At 35.8% G+C, this 22,826-nt stretch overlaps 5 protein-coding genes across 7 annotated transcripts; 3 read left to right on the top strand and 2 right to left on the bottom strand.

Moving 5' to 3' along the window:
- The first annotated feature begins 2,327 nt into the window (after positions 1-2,327).
- Positions 2,328-8,279, top strand: LOC145642456 (potassium transporter 2-like). Of its 3 annotated transcripts, none has more exons than XM_081693641.1 (10): positions 2,328-2,502; positions 2,927-2,977; positions 3,084-3,318; positions 3,434-3,679; positions 4,063-4,116; positions 5,681-5,941; positions 6,187-6,239; positions 6,370-6,487; positions 6,586-6,840; positions 6,976-8,279. In XM_081693641.1, the coding sequence occupies exons 1-10, from the start codon at positions 2,500-2,502 to the stop codon at positions 8,067-8,069; spliced, it is 2,370 nt and encodes a 789-aa protein (XP_081549767.1). In that variant the 5' UTR covers positions 2,328-2,499; the 3' UTR covers positions 8,070-8,279. The 3 variants fall into 3 exon arrangements, with proteins under 3 accessions (XP_081549767.1, XP_081549768.1, XP_081549769.1); XM_081693642.1 differs by having other exon boundaries at positions 2,782-2,977; XM_081693643.1 differs by having other exon boundaries at positions 2,760-2,977.
- A 448-nt stretch (positions 8,280-8,727) lies between these two features.
- Positions 8,728-9,776, top strand: LOC145642459 (uncharacterized). The gene is made up of 3 exons (XM_081693646.1): positions 8,728-9,094; positions 9,201-9,264; positions 9,473-9,776. Exons 1-3 carry the CDS (start codon positions 8,804-8,806, stop codon positions 9,640-9,642), a joined length of 525 nt encoding a protein of 174 aa, XP_081549772.1. The 5' UTR covers positions 8,728-8,803; the 3' UTR covers positions 9,643-9,776.
- Positions 9,777-10,859: 1,083 nt separating this feature from the next.
- On the bottom strand, positions 10,860-12,494 carry LOC145556775 (proteasome subunit alpha type-4-like). Its single transcript, XM_081618422.1, has 2 exons — positions 12,361-12,494; positions 10,860-11,706 (listed from the first exon to the last, which is right to left on the bottom strand). The coding sequence occupies exon 2, from the start codon at positions 11,698-11,700 to the stop codon at positions 10,948-10,950; it is 753 nt and encodes a 250-aa protein (XP_081474548.1). The 5' UTR covers positions 11,701-11,706; positions 12,361-12,494; the 3' UTR covers positions 10,860-10,947.
- Positions 12,495-13,141: 647 nt separating this feature from the next.
- On the top strand, positions 13,142-18,007 carry LOC145556774 (mini-chromosome maintenance complex-binding protein-like). The gene is made up of 14 exons (XM_081618421.1): positions 13,142-13,380; positions 13,451-13,564; positions 13,654-13,761; positions 14,321-14,446; positions 14,849-14,893; positions 15,188-15,304; positions 15,403-15,561; positions 16,189-16,263; positions 16,358-16,471; positions 16,605-16,807; positions 16,909-17,044; positions 17,183-17,410; positions 17,529-17,596; positions 17,691-18,007. Exons 1-14 carry the CDS (start codon positions 13,213-13,215, stop codon positions 17,803-17,805), a joined length of 1,776 nt encoding a protein of 591 aa, XP_081474547.1. The 5' UTR covers positions 13,142-13,212; the 3' UTR covers positions 17,806-18,007.
- A 1,571-nt stretch (positions 18,008-19,578) lies between these two features.
- LOC145556771 (isoflavone 2'-hydroxylase-like) lies at positions 19,579-21,549 on the bottom strand. Its single transcript, XM_081618420.1, has 2 exons — positions 20,543-21,549; positions 19,579-20,292 (listed from the first exon to the last, which is right to left on the bottom strand). Exons 1-2 carry the CDS (start codon positions 21,488-21,490, stop codon positions 19,672-19,674), a joined length of 1,569 nt encoding a protein of 522 aa, XP_081474546.1. The 5' UTR covers positions 21,491-21,549; the 3' UTR covers positions 19,579-19,671.
- Between the last annotated feature and the right edge of the window lie 1,277 nt (positions 21,550-22,826).

Genomic DNA, 22,826 nt, shown 5'->3' with positions numbered 1-22,826 from the left:
ATTAGGTAAATTATAAGTAACATCACACATAATGTGTTATAGCTATTGAAAAATATTATTTTCATACAAAGTAATTTTCTTTTTCTTGCTTGTCAAAGTTACGTCACACAACGTACAATATTATTGTAGACTTTTAGCCTCTCGTAATTTCAAAATTTGTGGGGAGATCGCAACCTAAACTGTAACACATTAAGGCCTTGTTCTTTTTAAGTTGTTCTGTTTTACTCTGCTGAAATCTGTTCTGCTTTGTAATGCGATAGATAGAGGGTTGGGGCTATCACATTATCCATACATCGAGTAGTGGGAGTTATTAAACAATTAGATTAGTAATTGAATTGGTGGTTATTAGTAACTCAAGAAGTACGTACCACCTACTCACATTCACATGTCTCTATTGAATCCAAATTAACAAGAGGTGGGGATTTCGTAAACGTGTGGAGCATAGCATAGCTCCCAAACATTGAAATTGACCCACCTGGATCCACAACTCTACACAACTAACTACTCATGACATACTATGTTACTTATTTTTTCGACGTTTTGATTTTTGTATTATTCATTTATCTACATATTTCATTTCTAGTTTTAATTACACATGATCTAGCCAGAAACCTTACAATCGCCTAATTTAATTATGTTTTCAGAAAATCATATTTAAGGGCCTGTTCTGTTCCGTTGAAATTCAGTTCAGTTCAGTTCAGCTCAGCTCAGCTCAGCTCAGTTCAGTTCAGTTCAGTTCAATTCAGTTCAGTTCAGTTCAGTTCAGCTCAGCTCTTAATTTATGTCTAATGATATTGCTAATGATATAAAGCCAAATTTCATTCTTTTAAGCTCTTATTACAACGACAACAACAACAAAAACAATAATAATAATAATAATAATAATAATAATAATAATAATAATAATAATAATAATAATAATAATAATAATAATAATAATAATAATAATAATAACAACAACAACAATAATAATTGAAATAATAATACTAATAATAATAATCAATAAATAATAATAATAATCATCAATAAATAATAATAATAATAAATAGTATATGTGTTTAAAATATTTAGAGGTTTCAAGTTTTTAATATATTTTCCATACATTTTATAATATATTTTCCATACATTTTATAATTATAATTATATAGTATATTTTTCGTAAATATTTTAATATGTACATTTGTATATACACATATGTATAGTAATAAATAATCAATAAATAATCAAAGATCACTAATCCGTAGTTAAAAATCACTAATTAATAAGTTCAGTTCAGTTCAGTTCAGTTCAACGTACAAGTATACAACCATGAAAGTCATAATACAACTATACAAGTATGATAAGGTTAAAAAAAATTGGAGGAAGTATTAAACAACGATTCAGGATGGTTGGTGATTACTATGATGGGCCAAAGATACAATCACTTAAAGGTCATTCTTTACAGCAAATAAATTTCTAACTTTAGTAAGCTATAAATATCAATCATATATATAGAATGGTGTAGGCAGCCTTTTAACTTTTTAAGTAACTAGCTAGTTTCAAGAATAACACTTTAGAGATTACATTCCAATTTGTACACAGCTATAAATGATACTCTTGCTATCAGACTCTGAGATTCATATCTACTACGAGTATTGCAATCTTTCACTTTTATTTTTCCCTCCCTCTAGTGTACCGGCAATTTATGGTTAATTTGCCTGTAGTCTTAGGGCATGTTCTCTTACGTTAAAATTCAGTTCAGTTCAGTTCAGTTCATTTAAGCTCAATTCAGTTCGGCTCCTAATTTCCTTCTCTTATAAAATATTCATTTCAGTTCAGTTCAGTCAATGAGAACAGGCCCTTAGTGTCTCACTGCCATTGTGATGAGTCATTTTGCAAACCGTATCATCATATTCTCTATTAAAGGCACTATGACTTTTAACTTTTATAGAGTGAAACATCAGTATAATATAACAAGTCTAAGGGCCTTGAGTTGAATTGAACTGAATTGAATATTTTATAAGAGAAGGAAATTAGGAATTGAATTGAACTGAACTTATTAGAGTTGAATTGAGATAAAAATAAAGTGAAGAGGACATACCCTAAGTAAGTAGGAGTAGGTAACACTATAACCGTTATGGATTGATTTTACTAATAACAAAAGAGTAAAAATTTGGTACTCCGTATAAAAGTATTAAAGCTCCAAGTTTCCATGTTAGAAGGAGAATTTAAGGGCCCAATCTTAAAAGAGAAATAGATGGCTAAATTAAATGACCATTATTTTTGGTGGGGCTACTTAGGTATGATGACATTAGTTATTTAGACTTGTTACAACTATTGTTAGATCACGTGATTATGCTACAGCAAATTACAAATATCTGCCGTCTTTTTACATTCCTTGTTAATAATTTTCTTGCTTCATTTCATTCCAACAATCTTTCTTCCTTTCTTTCATTCTTCTCTTAATCTTGCAATGTTTCAGCTTCTCAGATTACCCACTTAAATCTTCATCCTTTTCCCATGGTAAGTCCTCGAGTTCTCTTTTTTAATCGCAACGTATTCCTTTATGTATCAGTCGATCATCAGTCCTTTAAATGATTAAATCAAATATTGAGAATGTTATGTTACCTTGTGTTGTTTATAGTTGGTCAGAAATGCAATTATCTTACTGCTAAAATGACGTCTTAAAGTTTATGATTTCATGTGGGTTCCCCATAAAGTTGCTAAATTATGTTCATTATTTATGCTTCGAAAAAAGACTTTTCTTAACATTATTATAGTATTTGTTCTTTGTTTGCCTAGGTGAAGTGAAATTTTTTTGACATATTCATCTGGGTATCTTCAAAAATTGCCTCTTGAATCTCGATTCTTGTTCTAGAAGTTCTTAACACACTCATAAATCCCACTTCAAATCTGGGTTTAATTGAAGATTTTATTTTATACCCAGAAAATTATGGACAATACTAATAATAATTGCTGGGGTTCCAACAATAACAAGGTACTTATTATAATCCACCCATTTAATTTAATTTCATCCTAATTTTATTTTATTTGGAATTTTTTTAATATAAATATATTTTTTAATTTCTAATTTTTTTTGGTAGGACAAATCTTGGAGAGCAGTATTAATATTAGCATATCAAAGCTTGGGAGTTGTATATGGAGATTTGAGTATTTCCCCTTTATATGTGTTCAAGAGTACATTTGCAGATGACATTCATCATTCTGAAACAAATGAAGAAATTCTGGGTGTTCTTTCATTTGTATTTTGGACATTAACTTTACTTCCTTTGCTTAAGTATGTTTTCATAGTCTTAAGAGCAGATGACAATGGTGAAGGTATATAATAATAATTTTATTTTATTTATAACCTAAGTTATGAAACTTAGATTTATACCATATTTTATATGTTTGTTGTTAGTGGTAAATAATATTGTGTATGAAATATTTGCAGGTGGTACTTTTGCTCTATATTCATTGATATGTAGGCATGCCAAAGTGAGTCTTTTGCCAAATAGACAGGCATCAGATGAAGATGTTAGTACATATAAGATGGAGCATCCTCCCGGGAGCAATAGTAATTCTAAGGTTAAAATAGTGCTTGAGAAGTATAAATGTTTGCGTACTGCATTGCTAGTGTTGGTTCTTCTTGGTACTTGTATGGTTATTGGAGATGGACTCCTTACTCCTGCTATCTCTGGTATAATTTTCTTTCTTTTGGTTGTTTTAATTTATTCGTGGTTTATGTTACTCGAACTCTTTGTTTCACCTCGAGGACCTGTGTTGAATCCTTGACATAACATGTTACTTCCTTCAAAAGAATTAAAATGGAGTAGCCGAGTTTAACTGTTTGACACATTTATGTCTGAGCATGGATTTTGGGTGTAATTTGGCTCCCTGTACATTTTTTTTTTTATTTTGTTCAGAAACAATTGCCTTAATTTTGCTAAATGAATGTTTTTGAAGAGAGTTTTTCTTTGAAAATGTAGTTTAATCTTCTTCAATATGAGTGGGTTATTAGTTCTTCAGGTTCCCATTTTGACATTTTCTCCCCTGCTTATGTTGTTTGCTCTTTTAATGTAGTTTTCACTGCTGTTTCCGGCCTCGAGTCTTTGATGTCCCCTGAGAATCACCAATGTAAGCCTTCAAAGCTCTTCTGGCTGAATTACTAGTCTGTTTGATTATTGATTTTAGTGACTTCCAATCACAAATTACAAGTATCCAAGTTGATTATTGTTCATGAATTTTGAAGTCCAATATCTGTAAAATGTCATACTCACGCTGAATATTAGCCTTTGCAATGGAGCATAACGTTGAAAAGTGCACAATTGCCTATTTAATTTGACATGTATCTTATTTTGACAAATTACTTTCCAGTCAATATTTTCCTTCTTCTTTGTGTTAACTGTTTTGTAGTATAGGATTGTCTTAGCTTGGTTGTTTTTGTTAGGCACATACACGACTTTTCTTTGAATCTTCGTCATTGTTTTTTCTCGTGTTAATTTTCTGTTTTTTTTGTTGAACAATGATGTATAATATGCATTCTGAATTTTATTGATATTGAAAATGACTGTTGAAAATGTATTTTCCACCTATCATATATGCTGCAAAACATGTGGTCTACGTTTTAATCAATTAGTACGTCATTTTCTTCCTAGTGTTCTTCCCATTTTGGATCAGAAATTGAAGTCCTTATGAAAGATATGAGACCCTGTCCAAGAATTTTCAATAAACACTGCCAAGTCGGCTACGAAATCAGAGCAACAATTGATGGAGTATCTTCTTAGATTTTGATAGAGAACATAGAGTCATACTATATACTGTACTACGTAGTTTGTATTAGGAGTTTAGGACAGTCCTCTCTCACATGATTAAAATTAAGCAGAAACCGTATGGAAGTTAATTTAAAGAAATGCTCTTGTAAATTATTACATCATACATAATTTTAATATTTACATCATACAACTTAATGATCAAAATTATATATTTTGACTGGAAAAAAAAAATATATATATCAAATGTGGATTGTGCCCTCTTGCTCTGGGATGCTTTGTGTTCCTTTGATGTTCAATGTGTCGGTAATTTGGTATAGGTGTTAGTGTGCCCACTACTTTGAGTGGTGATAATATGTGTGGACAAGCATACACATTGTGGTGGAAACTTACTAGGTAGCATGGGCTGACACACCTATGACAATTCTTTGGAATTTGGAGGACTCAATTCTCAGGATTTCCAATAAATAAATCAAAGCTGGGTTTTGTTAGCATGCTGCAACACCCATTAAGAGGACGCGTCTGATCTTTTCATTGTCCCTAAATAATGTCACATTTGATTAAGAGCCATTTTTTAAGAACACGAGTTAAATTGAACAGCCAATCCTTCTGTATAGTCTTTCACTGGGATTCCTCTTCTTAGTTTCTTTAAGAATAATATGGGAAAGGAAAAATCGATTTCCTAAGCTTAGGAAGTGATTTGTTATTTTGGGACAGCCAATAATAGAAATCATAGAATTGTTAGGGACAAGGGAGTATAGTATAATTAATACTATTTGATGAGCAAGTTCTGTTAGCTTATACTAGTGCAGCATTGTTTTATTTCCAAAAATCTCATTTTAATAGCAAATAGGAATTCAACCTTATTTGGAAATAGCTATTCGACTTCCAAGTTCAACACCTTGATTTTAATACACTTTCTTTTGCAGATGCTGTGATCCCAATCACATGCTTCATTTTAGTCTGTCTTTTTGCTCTTCAACACTATGGAACACATCGAGTTGGCTTTGTCTTTGCACCTATAGTTTTGATCTGGCTACTATGCATAAGTGGTCTGGGGTTATATAATATTCTACATTGGAATCCACAAGTTTATCGAGCTATTTCACCATACTACATGTACAAGTTCTTGAAGAAAACCACGATAAGTGGATGGATGTCTTTAGGAGGTGTTCTGCTCTGCATTACAGGTAAACTTACAATCTTGTTTACTCAAGCACTATGTCTATTATCACTTTATCAGTCTAGGCTCGCCAACACCTACAATCTTTACAAAGACTCGTTTCAAACCAATTTCTCACTCACACCCCTACCATCAGTGAATTAACTACCTTGAGTTATGTAGTGCATCTAGTCTCCTTACACTTTGTTTTTTATTATAACCGAATTGAGTCTTTAAGTTTACAAAACAGGTTTCTAACTGTCCTCTTTGCAGGTTCGGAGGCAATGTTTGCTGATTTAGGACACTTCTCTTACATGGCAATTCAGGTACATATTGTAACCTCCTTGTTTGACTGTTCATTCAGTCATTTTTAGCATCATGTCTGGTGTCTATGGTTAGTCTGCAACTTCATGCACTCAGCTACAAACAGAAATTCTGATTCACCAATTCTTGCAGATTGCTTTCACTTTTCTTGTATATCCAACTCTCATACTAGCTTATATGGGTCAAGCTGCTTATTTGTCAATGCATCATGAGAATTCCGATGCAATCAGTTTTTACCTCTCTGTTCCAGGTACCTTATTTTTAATGCAATATGTATTACTATCTACCGTGTTGGTTCCAAAGTCCAAACTAATTTGGTTGCTGTGACATTGAAACTTTTGGGTGCAGAAAAGGTCAAATGGCCAGTGATTCTGGTAGCTATTCTTGCTTCAGTTGTGGGAAGTCAAGCAATTATAAGCGGGACATTCTCAATCATTAACCAAAGCCAATCACTTGGTTGCTTCCCCCGAGTCAAGGTTGTTCACACGTCAGATAAGATACATGGCCAGATATACATTCCTGAAATCAACTGGATACTGATGGTCCTCTGTATTGCTGTTACAATAGGATTCAGAGATACGAAACACTTGGGAAATGCATCAGGTACTTTAATCTTCACATTTTCGACTCTTGTTAAACTTTTTCTCTCCATATACATTTTCATTTAAAATTTTGAATGGGATAAGAGCCTTATTACTTGGTATATTGAGAAACTTCAAATTTTTATTTGCCCTGCAGGTTTAGCAGTGATGACAGTGATGTTGGTGACAACATGCCTAATGTCCTTGGTCATTGTTCTATGCTGGCATAAACCTCCCATATTAGCTCTTTGTTTCCTTCTCTTCTTTGGTTCAATCGAAATTCTCTACTTCTCAGCTTCTCTGGTCAAATTTTCTGAGGGAGCCTGGCTTCCAATCCTGTTAGCTCTTATTCTGATGGCCATCATGTTTGTATGGCACTACGCCACCATCAAAAAGTATGAATTTGACCTCCACAATAAAGTGTCCTTGGAATGGCTTCTAGCCTTAGGCCCGAGCTTAGGGATATCACGGGTCCCAGGCATTGGCATGGTCTTCACTGACCTCACTTCTGGCATCCCAGCTAACTTCTCTCGCTTTGTCACAAATCTCCCTGCATTCCACAAGATATTGGTCTTTGTCTGTGTGAAGTCTGTTCCTGTTCCCTACATTCCCCCAGCTGAGAGATATCTTATTAGCCGTGTGGGCCCCTCAAATCATCGTTCCTATCGATGCATAATCCGTTATGGGTACCGTGATGTCCACCAAGATGTTGATTCCTTTGAGTCTGAGCTTGCTACTAAGTTGGATAAATTCATCCGTTATGATTGGGCCCAAGAACAAGGGGAAGGCCAACAGTCCCTTCAATGTGATGAGGCTCGATTAAATGATGGATGTAGGTTAGCTATGACGGGCACAATCAGATACTCCCGTGAACCTCCATATGAGATTGATGAAAACCCACAACCAGCAAGCGTGTCCATTGGACTGCCTACAGTTGACAGCATGGGGGACATCATGGAGATGGTGCCTGTCAAACAAAGAGTGAGATTCGCTGATGATGCAAGGTCCTGTGATGACAGAGAAGTCCAGATGCTGCAAGAATTAGATGATCTATGGGATGCTCAGCAAGCTGGGAGTGCCTTTATAATAGGGCATTCCCATGTTAGAGCTAAGCAAGGATCATCTTTTCTTAAGAGGATTGCCATTAATTTTGGGTATAATTTTCTTAGGAGGAACTGCAGGGGGCCTGATGTTGCACTCCGGGTGCCACCGGTGTCCCTTCTAGAGGTTGGCATGGTCTATGTTGTTTAAGACTCGGATTATGCTGTGTAATTAGCTTTACTTACAATCAGTTTTGTTAATACATGTGAAATGACAGCGCATGTGGCTGATTTTGTGCATCGTCACATAACAAGAGAAGTTAGGACATGTCTTGCTACTTAGAAGAAATGCTTTGTACAGTTAGTCTTCTGATGGCTTTACTTCAGCATTTGTCCTTAATGAGAGTTAATGATTTAATCATGGTTAAGAACGTATAATTTTAGTAATGTCATAAGTGTATGGCTAATCTTTAAACATGTTATTTTTAACTTTAAAGAGTCAAAAGTGTTAAAAGTGCCCTTAATCAAAGTCTACCTTTGTTAGTTACCTAACTAGTTCGGACTTATCCGGAAAATCTTTCTTTTGAACACATATGTAAAATTATGTTATTAGATAACCACACGACTATTCCTCGGTAGATGCTTGCAAAGTTGCAATAATACATGGTACACAAAAGAATTTGACGCAAAGCGTCCCAATTGACAAGCAAACTAAAGAGCCACGTCTCTCTCTTTCTAAACCATATTTTCTGAGTGGTAACTAATCTCTTACAGTATGTGGCTCTTGTCACATAGCTACCTCAACTCACACCCCACAAAATTATGCTGCTAAATTCCTAAAGTAACATAGTTCAACATACCATACACAAGTATATATATTCTCTATTCTCTAAATTATTACTTGCATATCAACTTTACAAAAATATTAAAGAAGAAAAACCATAAATGGGATTCAGAACCTTACCCCTATCATCTTCCCAGAATGGGATCCTCCAACCATCCATAGCTCCTCAAACCATGCGCATACATAGTTATAGACAGAGCAATATATTAAGAGTAGTCTCAGCGAAAAAGGAAGACGACAAGGAGGAGCAACCAAAGAAGAAGAAGCAATCTTTGTTTACGAGTGTCACTGATGCTTTGGATTTTGCTCAAGCAAGGTCAGCAGAGGATGCTCAGCTTATTGAGGAAGCTAGGGAAACTACCAGCTCAGGTCGAATGATGAATAGGGAACAGGTACCGATTTTGGATCACCTTACAATTTTCTCTCCTTGGGATTATGTTGTTATTACTTTTACATAGTTTTGATTCTAAGCTGTTTGGGATTTTTTTTTTGATGCAGTATGGAGCTCTTCGGAGGAAAATCGGAGGAACGTACAAGGATTTCTTCAAGTCATATGTCGAAGGTATGTACATCTTGCAATCCAATGCCATTAAAGCTTATCTGGCTAGCTAATTCAACTAACATGCAGCAAAATAGCCTAAGTAACCTTAAGTAGCGAGTTGCAGTTAAAATCTAAACGACACTATCAACATTCCGCCCCTGTTAGATGTCTAACTGTTTGGCAATTCGCCGTATTCTTTACTCATTCTTGGTTTTTTCTTAACATACAGTGGATGGGCAATATGTGGAGGAAGGCTGGGTGGACAAAACCTGTAAGGTGTGCAAGAAAGATACAGCAGGTGAAGAAAGGCAAAAGGACAAGTTTGGGAGATATGCTCATGTAGCTTGCCTTGAGAAAAAGAACTCTGGCAACTTCTTTACTAATCTATTCTCTAGGTGATTGGAGTTGTTAATTTTGGCTCGGAATTTTGTTTAAGATAATAGCATAGCAATATATGGAGTATACTTGTATGTAATTTGCCACTCATTGTTCTATACATAATGTATCAGTAATTCAGTACTGAATTTCTTAAATGTGCTTGCATTTAGCTATAATAACTTGATCCATTTGTGTGCTACAAAATTTAATGGCTGTATTGATATTGTGAAATAAAAAGACTACTATTGATTTAGACCTTCATTAGGCACCGAGAAGAGAGAGAACCGAAAGCCTACAATATACGGAGTATTAGAGCAGATTAAACTTTAGGCTAGGCTAGGCTAAGGCTGCCAATTCAGGTTGCATCGGTTGACCCGAATGGAGACAGCTGGTTGGTCTGGGTCTCCAGAGTCAGGACACTTGCAATATTCGCATAGAATAGGGTCCTAACCCAGGATCACTTGCGCAGATATGCTAACACTAACCACTGTCATTAGCTGAAGGACAGGTGATGAACACATAATTTGTCACCAATAATCTCAGTACATAAATCAGAATATGATAGGTTAAATTGCAGCATCATCTGCTTAACAATTAAGTATATGTACACATCAAAAACAGCTCAAAGTGAAGTTGATATAGTTAATATATTGGTTTAAGTCTTTAGGAAATCACTGATGCAAATCATATACTGCAAATGGAATAGGCGAATAGCAATGTCAGCAACAAACTATAAATGACAGTCATAATCGTCACAAACAGTAAATTTACCATAACTACAAGGGATCCTAGGATTTAGGTAACGATGTGCAATTATGCAGGATTGAGTTTGACAAACAGTAAAGCAAATTATTACTAAATTATCTGTTACCAATTGTAGCTAGCTAAGGATGACTGAAAGGCAGGACATAAGAATTTGGCAAAGTGTATGTGTGAAGAACCGAAAACAGATGGATATGTAATGGAAGAAACAGAACTTGGTAACCCTTTCATCTTAAAAGTTCAACACAAGGACATCAATGAAAGTATCAATGCTCAATAATAGCTAGAAACGATAGCTCATGGAAAAACATAGTAAGCAACATAAGTAAACTGAAAACCTTTCAGAACCCTCGTCACCTAGTTTGATCAATATTAGTGGTGCAAGGAATAACAATGACCAATTGCTCCAAGAATTACAACATAAAGCAATAGCTAGCAGATGCAGAGTGTGCCTTTTTCATTCTAGATCAAAGTTCAACAAAGTCATATATAATAAAGGCTACATTATAGTATCTGACAAAGCAAGGATCTTAATGACATGAATGACACTTGAAGTACATTGACTCAAGAGGTTTCTGTGGCAGCTTGAGTCAGTCCAGATTTAGCCAACAATTTGGTCAAGGATTCTGGAGAGTGTACCTGGTACTTGACTTTTCCAGAAGGCAGACGATAAACTTCAGCCAATTCAAGCTTCTCCGAGGTCAGACTTGTGCTGTCCATCGTCTTGCTGAGGACCTTCAATGCAAGCTGAATAGCATCTTCGCGGCTGATATCATCCTTGTAGTCCTGCTTAAGCATAGACTGTGCAGCTTGATTGTTAGCTCCTATTGCAGTAGCTTTCCACCCACCATAATTTCCACTTGGATCACTCATATAAAGCTGGAAACCATAATTCTTGTCCCATCCAGCAAAGAGAAAGGAAACACCAAAAGGCCGAAGCCCACCAAACTGTGTGTAACCTTGCTTGGTATCACACAGAGATTGGACCAACTGCTCAACAGGCATTGGTTCTTGGTACGAAAAAGTGTAACGCTGTGCTTGGACTCGAGCTGTGTTTATCAGAATGTTAGCATCAGACATGATACCAGCAACAGCACAAGCTACATGATCATCAACCTTATACATCTTCTCAGTAGTAGTGGAGGTCTGAAGAAGCTTAGAAGTGACCTTCTTCTCACCAACCAAAACAACCCCATCATTAGCCAAAATACCTATGGCACTTCCTGCATTCCCAATCGCCTCCATGGCATACTCGACTTGGTAAAGCCGACCCTCGGGCGAGAAAATGGTAGTCCGACTATCATATCTCCGAGACATGATTCACTAGACATCGAGACAATTATGAGTTAATCATCACATTCAAATGAAAGTTACACAACATTTGTTTCTCATCCATCAATGATCAAATTGATCAATCAAGTCATAATACCAAATTACGAGTAACAAAAAGTACAGCATTTCTTTAACAAAAAATAACACATATCAATCAAAAGATTTATTCAAAACCCAATAAAGCAAATATTTTAAAAGAGATTAAAACCCCACAAAACAAAAATCAATTTTAAGATGATCCAGATTCACACATTCACTCAAACTTTCAATTCTAAATAATTTAACGAAATCCAAAGAAATGACATTTAAGAAATACCCAAATCAAATTCAAAATTATCAAGCTAAATTGGATAACACTCTTTAAAATTTCAACTCCCCGTCAAATTTAAGCAAATCCAAAGAAATTACATTTAAGAAATACCCAATTCAAACTCACAATTATCAAGCTAAAATGGATATTTTAAGCTAATTGGATTACGAATTGAGTTCTTCACCTAATTCAAAATTATCATCTGAATCGGTCATCCATACATTGATAATCAATGCAAAAGAAAACAACAATTAATTATCAGCATTAATCGTCAAAAGAAGAGAAATAAGACCTAGATTGGATGATAGAAATGACGGAAAAAGAAATAAACTTACAATATTGCGAGATTAGTACTTCAAATTTCTTTTCTGTTTGTTTATGCTTCTATTTGAATAACTGGATACTCTGTGCTAAAACACTGGTTTATTTGTTCGTCTTCGTTTCTTGAACAAGAGGCTACCTTTTTTTTTTTTTTTTTCTGAAAAAGTGTAGGGGAGAGTGGGAGACCACTTTAAAATGGGCTTATTCAAGGCCATTGGGTTTTGAAATAGAAAAGCCCAACATGAATTTGGCCCAAACTTGTACCAGCATGTCGTGACACACACAACTCCAAACTCGTGAGCACAAAGCAAGACACAACACATTATGACGCTAGAGACATACCACTAAACTATGTGCCATGTAAAAATACATTACTCAATTATTGCAAATACGGAGTAATTAGTAATGAAGGTAGTAAAAAAGACAATTTACTATACAACGACTTGATATAATACAACATGACACGACAAATGAATTTGGTTATGAGCTTGTGCCTAAGTTCTATTCTTTCAAAGATTGTCACGAGAATGACATGTAGCGTTATATGATCCTACCTAGCCCAATTTAATAATGACCTTGCACAACCTCCACCAATGGCTCAATTTTGTAATTTATCCCAACAAGGCCAACCGTTCAATCTTCAATGCCCATAAATTCACATTTTCTCCATAAACAAACAATACGATGCGTTTCACTCAAATACCCGCGTTTAGATACCCATGAAATTGGCGGGAATCCTGAACCCCTAGAAATTGGCGGGAAAATCCCACCTACTTACACTCCCGCCGCACTCCCCCATCTCCACTCCACTTAACACACACTTCCCTGATTATCGAGGAGAGAGAAAATCAAAGATCAAGCTCAAAATGGTAGGATTACCGTACGATTGCCTCACTAATCCTCTCGGAGCCGTCCGATTAACCTTCGAAAAAGCCGTTTCTTCCGGCCTCAACCCCTCCACCTCCACCGGCGCCGATTGGGGCGCCGTTGATCTTTTCCGTCAATTCCTCTTCGACGATGGTGGTCTTTCTCAGGTATCCATCAATTAATCACATTTCTAGGGTTTTCGAAGAATTCGTTTGATTTTTTTTTGGGAATTTTTAGGTTCCGATTTTAAATGCGGCGAGTGTAAAGTATTTACCGACGAATTCGTTAGTTCGATTTCGAGGGATGATTCAAGATATGCTGGGAAATGAAGTTTATGTTGGTGCTTACAAGGTAGTAATTTTTTAGGGTTTTTGATGAAATTAATGTTATAATTTGTGGAAATTAATGTTATTTTGTTTGTTTGTTGGTGTAATTTGAAGGATGGTTCAACTTGGAGGACCAACAAATTCTCAGATGTTTGTCAGGTTGATGTGGATATGTCCCCTGATATGAAGTTTTGGGAGCGTCGATTGCTCTACTGTGTTCCTGTGAGTTTTTCTTTTTCATTTTCTTTTATGATTTCTTAATTATGCTTTTGTTGTTCTTTATTGTGTTCCTGTAAGTTTGTTGTTTGTTTGAGGATTCATTTCTTGATGAAAGATGGGAATTTGATTGATATTATTATGATTTAGTCGCTATTTGATCCTATGTCTTGAGTTCCATGCCCTGGCCCCTAAGGCTAAACACTAGCGTATGTGTTCGTAATTTCGTATTTTGGTTGGTAAATTGATGCATACTTGTACTTTCTTTATCCAAAATATTCTTAACATGTTTCTTATAAATTAAAATTTAACTTGGATTTAACTAGTTAAAACTGAATTAGTCTAATAAATGGCCCTAAGATGACATTTATGTTTAAAAATTGGTTATTGATATTGTAGAGTGACGTAAAATGTCTGATCAAAAGTAATTGACTTGTAATAATCTATGTTTTTTTATGGATTGGAAGGATTAGTAATCTTCTTTGGTGCTTAATTTGGGTGAGTATAAAAGCTGGTAATGTAAGTATTCGGGAATAATTATTTATTATTGTGTGAATATGTTTAGGTACCGGGGCTGAATTCATGGGCAGAACCCTTGGAAGCTTTGTCGAATCAGCAAAGGAATTTTGCTTCTCAGCAAAGGGAGAAGCGTCCAAGGGATGATGATGAAACTGTTGATCATATGGAGTTGGTAAGGCTATTGACATATTCGAAATGTTTGTGTTGAGTCATAGTTCTATCGTATGATACTGTGATAGGACTCATTATTCCATAGTACAAGTAGCTGTTAACCGGGCATAGGCATTACTGCTTTATGATTTTAGTATAAAATTGTTTTACTCGAAAGTTCGAAACATTTTTTTTATCTGAAGAGTACAACCAGTTTCCTAACAGAATACAACATGGTTTGATCTCTTATAGTTTTGTTGCATAATGTCGACAATTCGACATGCCACTGTAGGCATGTTTAATTGATAAGAATGATAACTACAATGTGCTGCCTCTTGAAAGTCATGCACTCTTGATTTTCATGTGTTGTCTTGATTGTGATCTGCTTATATGATGCAATTGATTTTCTTTCCCCCCTTGGCAGGGATCAAATCAAGACTGTGAGGATTCTCCAATTACTAAAAAGATGGTAAGCAGAAAATGTTTGTATTTTGCTGGTCTAATAGAACACTGTTATTTACTCTTAAGCATTACCTTAGTCGCATGATTGTGTTGTAGTACCACTAACTATTGCAAATTAGCCATCATAGAGTGGCACTGAATACCCTTACTCTAGTAGTTTTGCTGAAAATAATCTGCATATCATTATGAAACAATCACAACTTTAGAATCTTTCTGTAGCTGGAGCACCTCTTTTTTCTTCTTTCCTATGAGAGCTTGTGAGACGTGGCTGATCTGATTAAATATGTATCTCTATTAACAGAGGGAAGAGGGGCATTCTTCCTCATCTGCAATGCAGCAAGACACCGTGAAGGAAGGAACCACTCCTTCCTTTGGACCACCTGATTCCGAGATAAATTCTTTTCCTTGTTTGGTTAAGGTATGCTTCTTGATCCTTGAATTATCATCATGTTGATGAATGTTTTCTTTACCAACTTACCAAAGGAGTAACTTTCTACTTAATTTTTTCATGGGCAGGTTTATGATTCCCCGGAGTCTGATTTAAAACTAAATGAGATTTTTGAGTTTATCGGAGTTTTGAACTATGATCCAGAGTTAGCATTAAACAAGGATGAGTCTGATATGCAGTCAAATGACCTTTATGAAGATGACTTGGTTCAATTACCCCCTAGCAAGGTTTGCACAAATTCCTGGGTGTGAGTCGTGTGATTAATTTTATCTAAAAAATCTCCATGCTTGCTTTGTACAATTAACGATTTAACGTAAATACTTACAGAGTGAAGTTATTGGGCTGGTATCTTTTGCAATTGCTACTCAAATAATCAAACACAAGTTGTTTAGTAACAGATGATTTCCAACTTAATCGTGATTTACATACACTTTGTTTGGATAGGAAGAAATGGAAGGAAAAGAAGAGAAGAGAAATGGCAGGGGACAAAATCTCTTGTTTGGGTAAAAGATTGGGGGAAGGAAGGGGAAGGAGAGGGAGGGATCCATTTTCCCTCTGTCTTTAATAACCATAATCTCTCCAAAATTGGAGAGATTTGGAGGGAAAATAGAGCTCATCTCCCCCTCCCTTTCTTTTCCCTTCACTTCCTCCATTTTCCCTCCCCTTTTTTTCCTTCCTTCTTTGCTATCCAAACAAAGCGTTAATCTCTTCTTATATCTTAATTATCCCTAAAAACTGCTGACTAACATAAATTTTCAACTTGTTATAAATTAATAAATGGTCCGACAGTTTGATGACATGTATAATGTTTGTAATGAGAACTGGTTCATATGACTAACTATTTTCCTTTACAGATACCTCGTATCCACTGTCTTGTACACCAGAAGCTCGTGGCGCATGATTTTGTTGATGGTTCACCTACAACAGAAGTAATTGGCCTTGTCCTCTTTTTGCTTGATATCTTCTTCTCCTTGCTGATTCTTATGCATGTTGGGTATTTAACTGACTAATTGTCTTTTATAGTCAAATCCGTCAACGATTAGAGGAATAAGGGAAGGCCTGCTTAGTCATCTCACTGCTGTCCTTGGAAATGATGGAGTGGCAGCTCAATTTCTGCTATTGCACCTCTTATCTCAGGTAAGTTACGTTGCTCTCCCTCCCTTCCAATTTTGCATGATTGGCATTTGGCAGGACTTTTAGTAGCTCTGAGTTGTTTTTTTGGAAAAAATGTTTGTTTGCAAAATCATTACTAAGCATTTCTTACTTGCAGGTGCATGCTAGAGTTGATGGTGTCGCTGTTGGGAAGTTTTCACTTAATTTCACCAACTTCAGCAAGGAAACTGCATCTGTCTTTAGTAAACGTCTTGGTCTCACAATGAAGGAACTTCTTCCTTTTACACAGCAGATGCCTCTCACAATTGAATATCTTAACAGTGCCTCACTTGCCCCTAAAAAAGATTACCAGGCAAATAAGTAAGCAGAGTTATCCTTTACACAATTCTGGCTTTAAATACTGTCACTTTCTATTTTTCTTTTTACCTTACAATTTTTATGGCTGGATACTTGGATGGCAGATTGGTTCCTGGAGCTCTTCAGCTGGCAGAAGGGTCACACTTGATCATTGATGAGACGCTGTTGCAGGCTGGGACCCTGAACCCGACTGGAGTTGAGAATGCAAGATCATTGAAGAACTTGACAGAAATGCAGCAGGTAATCCTCAAAATTTTAGTGTGTGTACCCATGTGCACTTTTCAACCGCCTCCTGCATGGTGTGTTCTGTTAAATGAGAATCAAACTGGCTCTAACACTATTTCTGCTTCCATTCTCCCACTAAAAAATATTTTTCAGGTTGAATATGATTTCCAGTACTACAAAATGGAGATGAAAGCAGACGTGCAGCTGCTTGTTCTATCTGAGGGTAAATCCAACATTCTGCCTGCCGATTTAGTCCTTCCTTTTCAGCCTTCATCAACCAGCTCCTCAGAAATTGTAGATGAAGCAATAGTACAGACTTGGAGATGGTATTTGGCCTTCCTGAGATCACTATCACACTCGATTAGTCCTGAAATGCAGAAGGTATGACTTGCTACGATGGTTTATCTTGATGAACCATTTTCCAAGGCCTTTTTTGGTCTTTCTGTTTCTGTTGCAGAACAGAGATACATAGCTGATAAATTTTTTTATAACTAATCAGGTGGTCGAAGAGGATCTAGTCGCAGCTAGGCAAGCAGACCGGACCTTAGGGAGCCAAGATTTTAGCAGGTCTGTATAACTAATCAGGTGGTCGAAGTATTTGTTTTCCTTTTTACTATTTAACGAGTCAGCGATTAAAAAATCTGATTATTTATGCTTCCAGGTTGCTGACTATGAGTAGACTCATGTCATTGAGCTTTGGCGAGACAAGTCTGTCCATGGAACACTGGCAAATGGTGAAAGAACTAGAAAGGCTTAGAAAAGAGAGAGTTAGATGAAGCTGTTTAAACATGTAATCTAATATTTTCACATGATTACAATTACCAGGATCTATAATGTATGGACTTGGGCATGGAAAGTTTTTATGATTTTGGTTCGAAAATGAAGTCTTATGTGTCCAAACCCCCATGGCTCCGTCTCCTTGTAGAGTTTCTAACTCGATAATGTAATAAAATGTCTGGAGTAATTTATTGTGGAAAATCAAAATAGCCTTCGACGCCATGAAAGTTGCTTGGCTGTTGGAATGCTGCTGATGTGCCTGCTTAACTGCCCACCTTTTTGAAAAATCAGAAGACCGACTAACCTCTGATAAAGTCGTATTGTTTCTCATCAATAGTCTTATTATACATTCAAATTGCGAGTGATTTTCAATGATAGTGAGTTTGTGATGTAAGCATTTTGCAATTATGCAATATTGGAATCATCACTTTGAATAGTTTGCTTTGCTCCCAGAGTCCCCATCAACAAAATGTCAATTTAAGCGTGTGTTTGTTGTTGTCTAGTCGAGAAAATGGAAAATGATGCACATACATCAAAGAATGCTAAACAAGCTACCTTGCCCTAAGTTAGAAGTACAAAAAACATTCAATTTATGTATTGACTAGCTGTCTCCTCTCTATTTTTTTTTTCAATAGGGTTTTTCATAAAAAGTGTTTCATAGGCTGAAAATAATCAAATTTCTCTGCTTCAGTTTCCTTATGCTTTGTTATTGAATTCAATAAATCTATCCTCTTTGAAGGTAGTAAGTATTCTTATAGTGGGTTTTAGTGTAGTAACTGCTCTTATGGTGGGCTTTGTTTCAATTTGGATGTAAATCACATCGTTACGAAAGAGGGTACGAAAAATGTATGAATTGCAACAACGATCGCAATTCTACTAAAAAGATGTTTTTATTAGATTTATCTCTTTGTTGATGTCGTACATATTTTTATTTATGAATTAATTTTTATTATAAAAAAAATAAAAAAAAAATTATATTTATATATTTAGCTGTCTCTCTCAAAATAAGTTTTTAATTTCAAAATCTTTGAACTAATCTAATACTCTTCGGTCAAAATACCCAAATTCTCGTGGTAGGGCTAAAATGTTAATTTATCTTTTGAATTGTCATGACTCATAAATGAGTATTTCATATCTTTGATTGTTCATTTGTTTATTTTTTTTTGTTTTATGGTGTTAGTCAAAATACTTGAAATCTCGTTGTAGGACAAAGAGAGCATGTAATTTTTGTTTGGTTATGAATTAACGAAAACGCCTCACTTTTTTACACTTTAATTTGTTTCAATGAAGGAAATGGAAGGAAAAGAAGGGAAGATAAAAGAAGGGGGACAAACTCTTTTATTTGAATAAAAGATTGCGGTAAGGAAGAGAAAGGAGAGGGAGAGATCCATTTTCCCTCTCTTTAATAAACATAATTCCTCTAAAATTGGAGAAATTTGGAGAGGAGTTCAGTCAATTCACCTCCCCCTCCTATTTCTCTCTCCTTTCTTTCCTTCCTTATTTGCTATCCAAACTTAGAGAATTAGGACATTTTTAGTTACGTATTTCGTATACATTTAAACATTTACTAATAGTATCATGCACATTGAATAAATAAATAAAGCAAAACTTAGAGAATAATATATTGATAATCATATAGTATTGAAAGATAAAATTTTATTGATTAGACAGCACAATAATTTGTCTCACGAATAGACGAATAGTCGTCCTTTCCACTCCCCTCAACAACAGCAACAACTCAACACAATAAAAAATAACTATAAGCCTTTAACGATAATACATAGTATAACAAACAAAGGATAAGGATAAAGAGGGACTAGATATTTTTTCTAGACACTTCATGTGTGTAATACGAACATTTAGATTTAGAGTTGAGATAAAACGTTCATCATACAAGGCCGAGGACAACACTTAACACGTAGAGGAACGAGTTTTACTAACGAAAGACCACCAGTTTCCTCCATATCGATTAAATCGTTACTAGTTCTCTCCCAATCGAAGCATTGAACTAATATTGCGACGGCCAACCAAATCATTTTATTTGCCAAGTGCTCGCCGGGGCAAATTCTTTTACCGGTACCAAAAGGCATGAAGTTGTACCCTAATGTAGTTTTCTCAAGACCCGAAAATCTCTCTGGCTTAAAATTTCTTGGGTAGTCCCATATGTTGGGATCATTGTGTACCGCCCATATGTTGTAAATTAACATAGACCCTTTAGGGACGTGGTATCCCCCTACGTAACAATCACCCCTAGACTCACGAGGTAGTCCTAGGGGACCGGTAGGGTACATTCGTAGTGTCTCATTTATGATGCATTGAAGGTAAGGGAGGTTGTTCTTGTCGGATTCTTCTACTAAACGAGTGTTTCCTATGTTTGTGTCGATTTCTTCTTGTGCTTTCTTTAGGACTTTAGGGTTGTTGAGAAGGAGAGAAAGCACCCATTCTACTGTTGCGGCTGAAGTATCCGTTCCACCTTGAAATAAGGCCTGTTACACGCATCAATCAAATCAAATTAAGTTTGGTATGCATGCATATCATGAAGATCATATTAGAATCAAATTAATTAAATATGTAATCATATTCATAATTTTATAATTTTTGTACGTTGGATAATGCAATCTAACTAAAAATGTGAGAAGGCACATTATCTGTGATTATTGTGTGAGTGACTATGTGATACATTAATTAGCATGGTACTTAACGATAATGATAAAAAAGTTTGCATAGAATACGTACCAAAATGAGGCTTCCAATCATCTCATCGGAATAATAATGAGGATCCTCCTTTTGTAAGGACAATAAAACATGTATCATTGCCCTCTTTCTCCCATCAGATAAATTTCCTTCTCTTTCTAACTCTCTATGTTCTAACATTAATCCTTCCATGAATGTATTCTTTTCTTTTATTAACTTCTTCATGAACTCCTCGGGTGATCCTAAAAACACCCTAAAATATTTCAAAATTGGCAAAAAATCTTCTATGTTATTCACTCCACTCACCCTAAAACTACCCTCCATAGTTTTTTGGAACCTTCTAGAAGCTTCCATTCCCCCGCTCGCCTCCACGTAGTTACTCTTCCCTATTAACATCCTCATCATGTTATCTAGAGTCAACCCAAAAATAGCAGATTTCATCTCCACTATTCCGTCATTTTCAGTGATGTCCTTTATCATCCTACGAATGAAGGACCGGGCTACTTCAACCCGGATCCCTGACAGGATTTGCAGCCGTTGAGGTGATAAGATCTCAACGGCTGCAATCCGTCGTAGGTTTTTCCAATGGTCCCCGTAAGGGGACCATGCCATGTTAGTATAGTTATTGCCTCCATGCTTCCCAGGGAGGAGGCGGGGGCGGTCTACAAACACGTCACTCTTAACAAGACACTCCTCAACGGCCTCTGGAGAGGAGAGTAAAAGTACAGGCCGGGCCCCCATCTTGAGAAAGAGGACCGGGCCGTACTTGACCGCCAAATGGGCAAGGGAGCGATAGAGGGGCCTCTTAAAGAGGTAGAGGTGGCCTATAATCGGGAATGAGAGGAATGGACGTGGTGGCAATTTGCCCTTAACCTTGGAACGTAGGATGGTATGCTTAAGTGTGAAATAGGTTGCTAGATAAAATGCAACATACTTGATAACTATAATAATGTTATCAATATCATAATCCATTGATAACAATTGCATCATATAATGTGAATGTGCTACAAAAATTTCAAGTGAAAAAGAAAGTGTACGTACTACGTAGGTGTATATAGTGATTAGATGGGTTTTGGATGCATTTATATTATTTGTCTTCGATTATTGAGTCACAAATTTATAGTGGATTGGTATTGATCAGCTTTTGACAAATCTAAACATACATGATTATTTTTTCTCCTTTGGAGGGCTGATAGTAATGGATATTATTGGTTAGGAAAGTTCAAACGGTTCAAATTGTTGACAACAAAATAAGCCAAAATGATCGATTGTTTGCAGCTTGTTTAAATTATATTCTCTCTGTAAAAAAAGAAAAATAAAATCTCCAAAATGAGTGATGTAACATGACTATAAGCTAATAATAGAGAGATCGATAATCGTATGTAGATTTACAGAAAATTACTCGTATTCGTATTTATTTTGATAAATAAAATAAGGTCATACTTCTTATCGGGTTTGGGTCGGGTTTAGGTTGGGTTAATAACAGGATGGGTTACATTCGGGTCGGATGAACAATAGTTCGGGTTTTCACGGGTTAAAACGGGTTAGGGTAATTCTCGGGTTCGAATCGGGTTCAGTTCAAGTCAATAATTTGCGGGTTAGAATCAGGTCGGGTCATTCTCAGGTTTGAGTCGAGTTCGGTTCAAGTCAATAATTTGCAAGTTATAATCAGGTCGGGTCGTTTTCAAATCGGGTCATTATCGGGTTCAAGTCGGATTCGGTTTAAGTCAATAATTTGCGGGTTATAATCAGGTTGGGTCATTTCCAAGTCAAGTCATTCTCGGATTCAAGTTGGGCGGGTTATGTTCAAGTCAATAATTTGCAGGTTACAATCAGGTCAGGTCATTTCCAAGTCAAGTAATATTCGAGTTCAGCTAACTATAAATAGATAATTATCATTTTTATCAAGCTAATTATTTTGATTATAATATATATGGCAATATACTAGGGAATTACACTTTATAATTTAGGAAGATAATTAGCTCCTTTGACCATACAACAAATATATACTATATTTAACTCTTAAATTTGAGGATGATGCTCCTTTCTTTTGTTGGCCTGGACCGACTTGGTCTCCTAAGACAAAATGCTTTGATCAACAATAATAAGGTGGTCTAAATTGCATTTAAGGTGATTTGAAATCGGTTCAGGAATAATTTGGGTTGAATTTCGATCGGGTCAATAACAAGTCGTGTTAATTTCAAGTCGAGTTAGTAACAGATCGGGTTGAATTTTTGGGTCGGGTAAGTAATAGGTCTGGTTAAATTCGGGTCGAGTCAATAACAAGTCGGGTTTAATTTGGGTCAGGTCAATAACAAGTCGGGCT

This window comes from Chenopodium album, chromosome 8, assembly GCF_948465745.1.
Source record: "Chenopodium album chromosome 8, dcCheAlbu1.1, whole genome shotgun sequence".
Lineage (NCBI taxonomy): Eukaryota > Viridiplantae > Streptophyta > Magnoliopsida > Caryophyllales > Amaranthaceae > Chenopodium > Chenopodium album.
The sequence above is the reverse complement of the archived record's forward strand: the minus strand, read 5'-3'. Positions and strand labels throughout refer to the sequence as shown.

Excerpts from the sequence above, each read along its gene's own strand:
- LOC145642456 (XM_081693641.1), top strand. Across the intron at positions 3,319-3,433 it reads AGCAGATGACAATGGTGAAG|GTGGTACTTTTGCTCTATAT; the intron begins GTATATAATAAT and ends AAATATTTGCAG. Across the intron at positions 6,841-6,975 it reads ACACTTGGGAAATGCATCAG|GTTTAGCAGTGATGACAGTG; the intron begins GTACTTTAATCT and ends TTTGCCCTGCAG.
- LOC145642459 (XM_081693646.1), top strand. The coding sequence starts at position 8,804 with ATGGGATTCAGAACCTTACCCCTATCATCTTCCCAGAATGGGATCCTC. Across the intron at positions 9,095-9,200 it reads GAATGATGAATAGGGAACAG|TATGGAGCTCTTCGGAGGAA; the intron begins GTACCGATTTTG and ends TTTTTGATGCAG. Across the intron at positions 9,265-9,472 it reads CTTCAAGTCATATGTCGAAG|TGGATGGGCAATATGTGGAG; the intron begins GTATGTACATCT and ends CTTAACATACAG.
- LOC145556775 (XM_081618422.1), bottom strand. The coding sequence starts at position 11,700 with ATGTCTCGGAGATATGATAGTCGGACTACCATTTTCTCGCCCGAGGGT.
- LOC145556774 (XM_081618421.1), top strand. The coding sequence starts at position 13,213 with ATGGTAGGATTACCGTACGATTGCCTCACTAATCCTCTCGGAGCCGTC. Across the intron at positions 14,894-15,187 it reads CTCCAATTACTAAAAAGATG|AGGGAAGAGGGGCATTCTTC; the intron begins GTAAGCAGAAAA and ends CTCTATTAACAG. Across the intron at positions 17,411-17,528 it reads TTAGTCCTGAAATGCAGAAG|GTGGTCGAAGAGGATCTAGT; the intron begins GTATGACTTGCT and ends ATAACTAATCAG.
- LOC145556771 (XM_081618420.1), bottom strand. The coding sequence starts at position 21,490 with ATGATGCAATTGTTATCAATGGATTATGATATTGATAACATTATTATA. Across the intron at positions 20,293-20,542 it reads TGATTGGAAGCCTCATTTTG|GCCTTATTTCAAGGTGGAAC; the intron begins GTACGTATTCTA and ends TGCGTGTAACAG.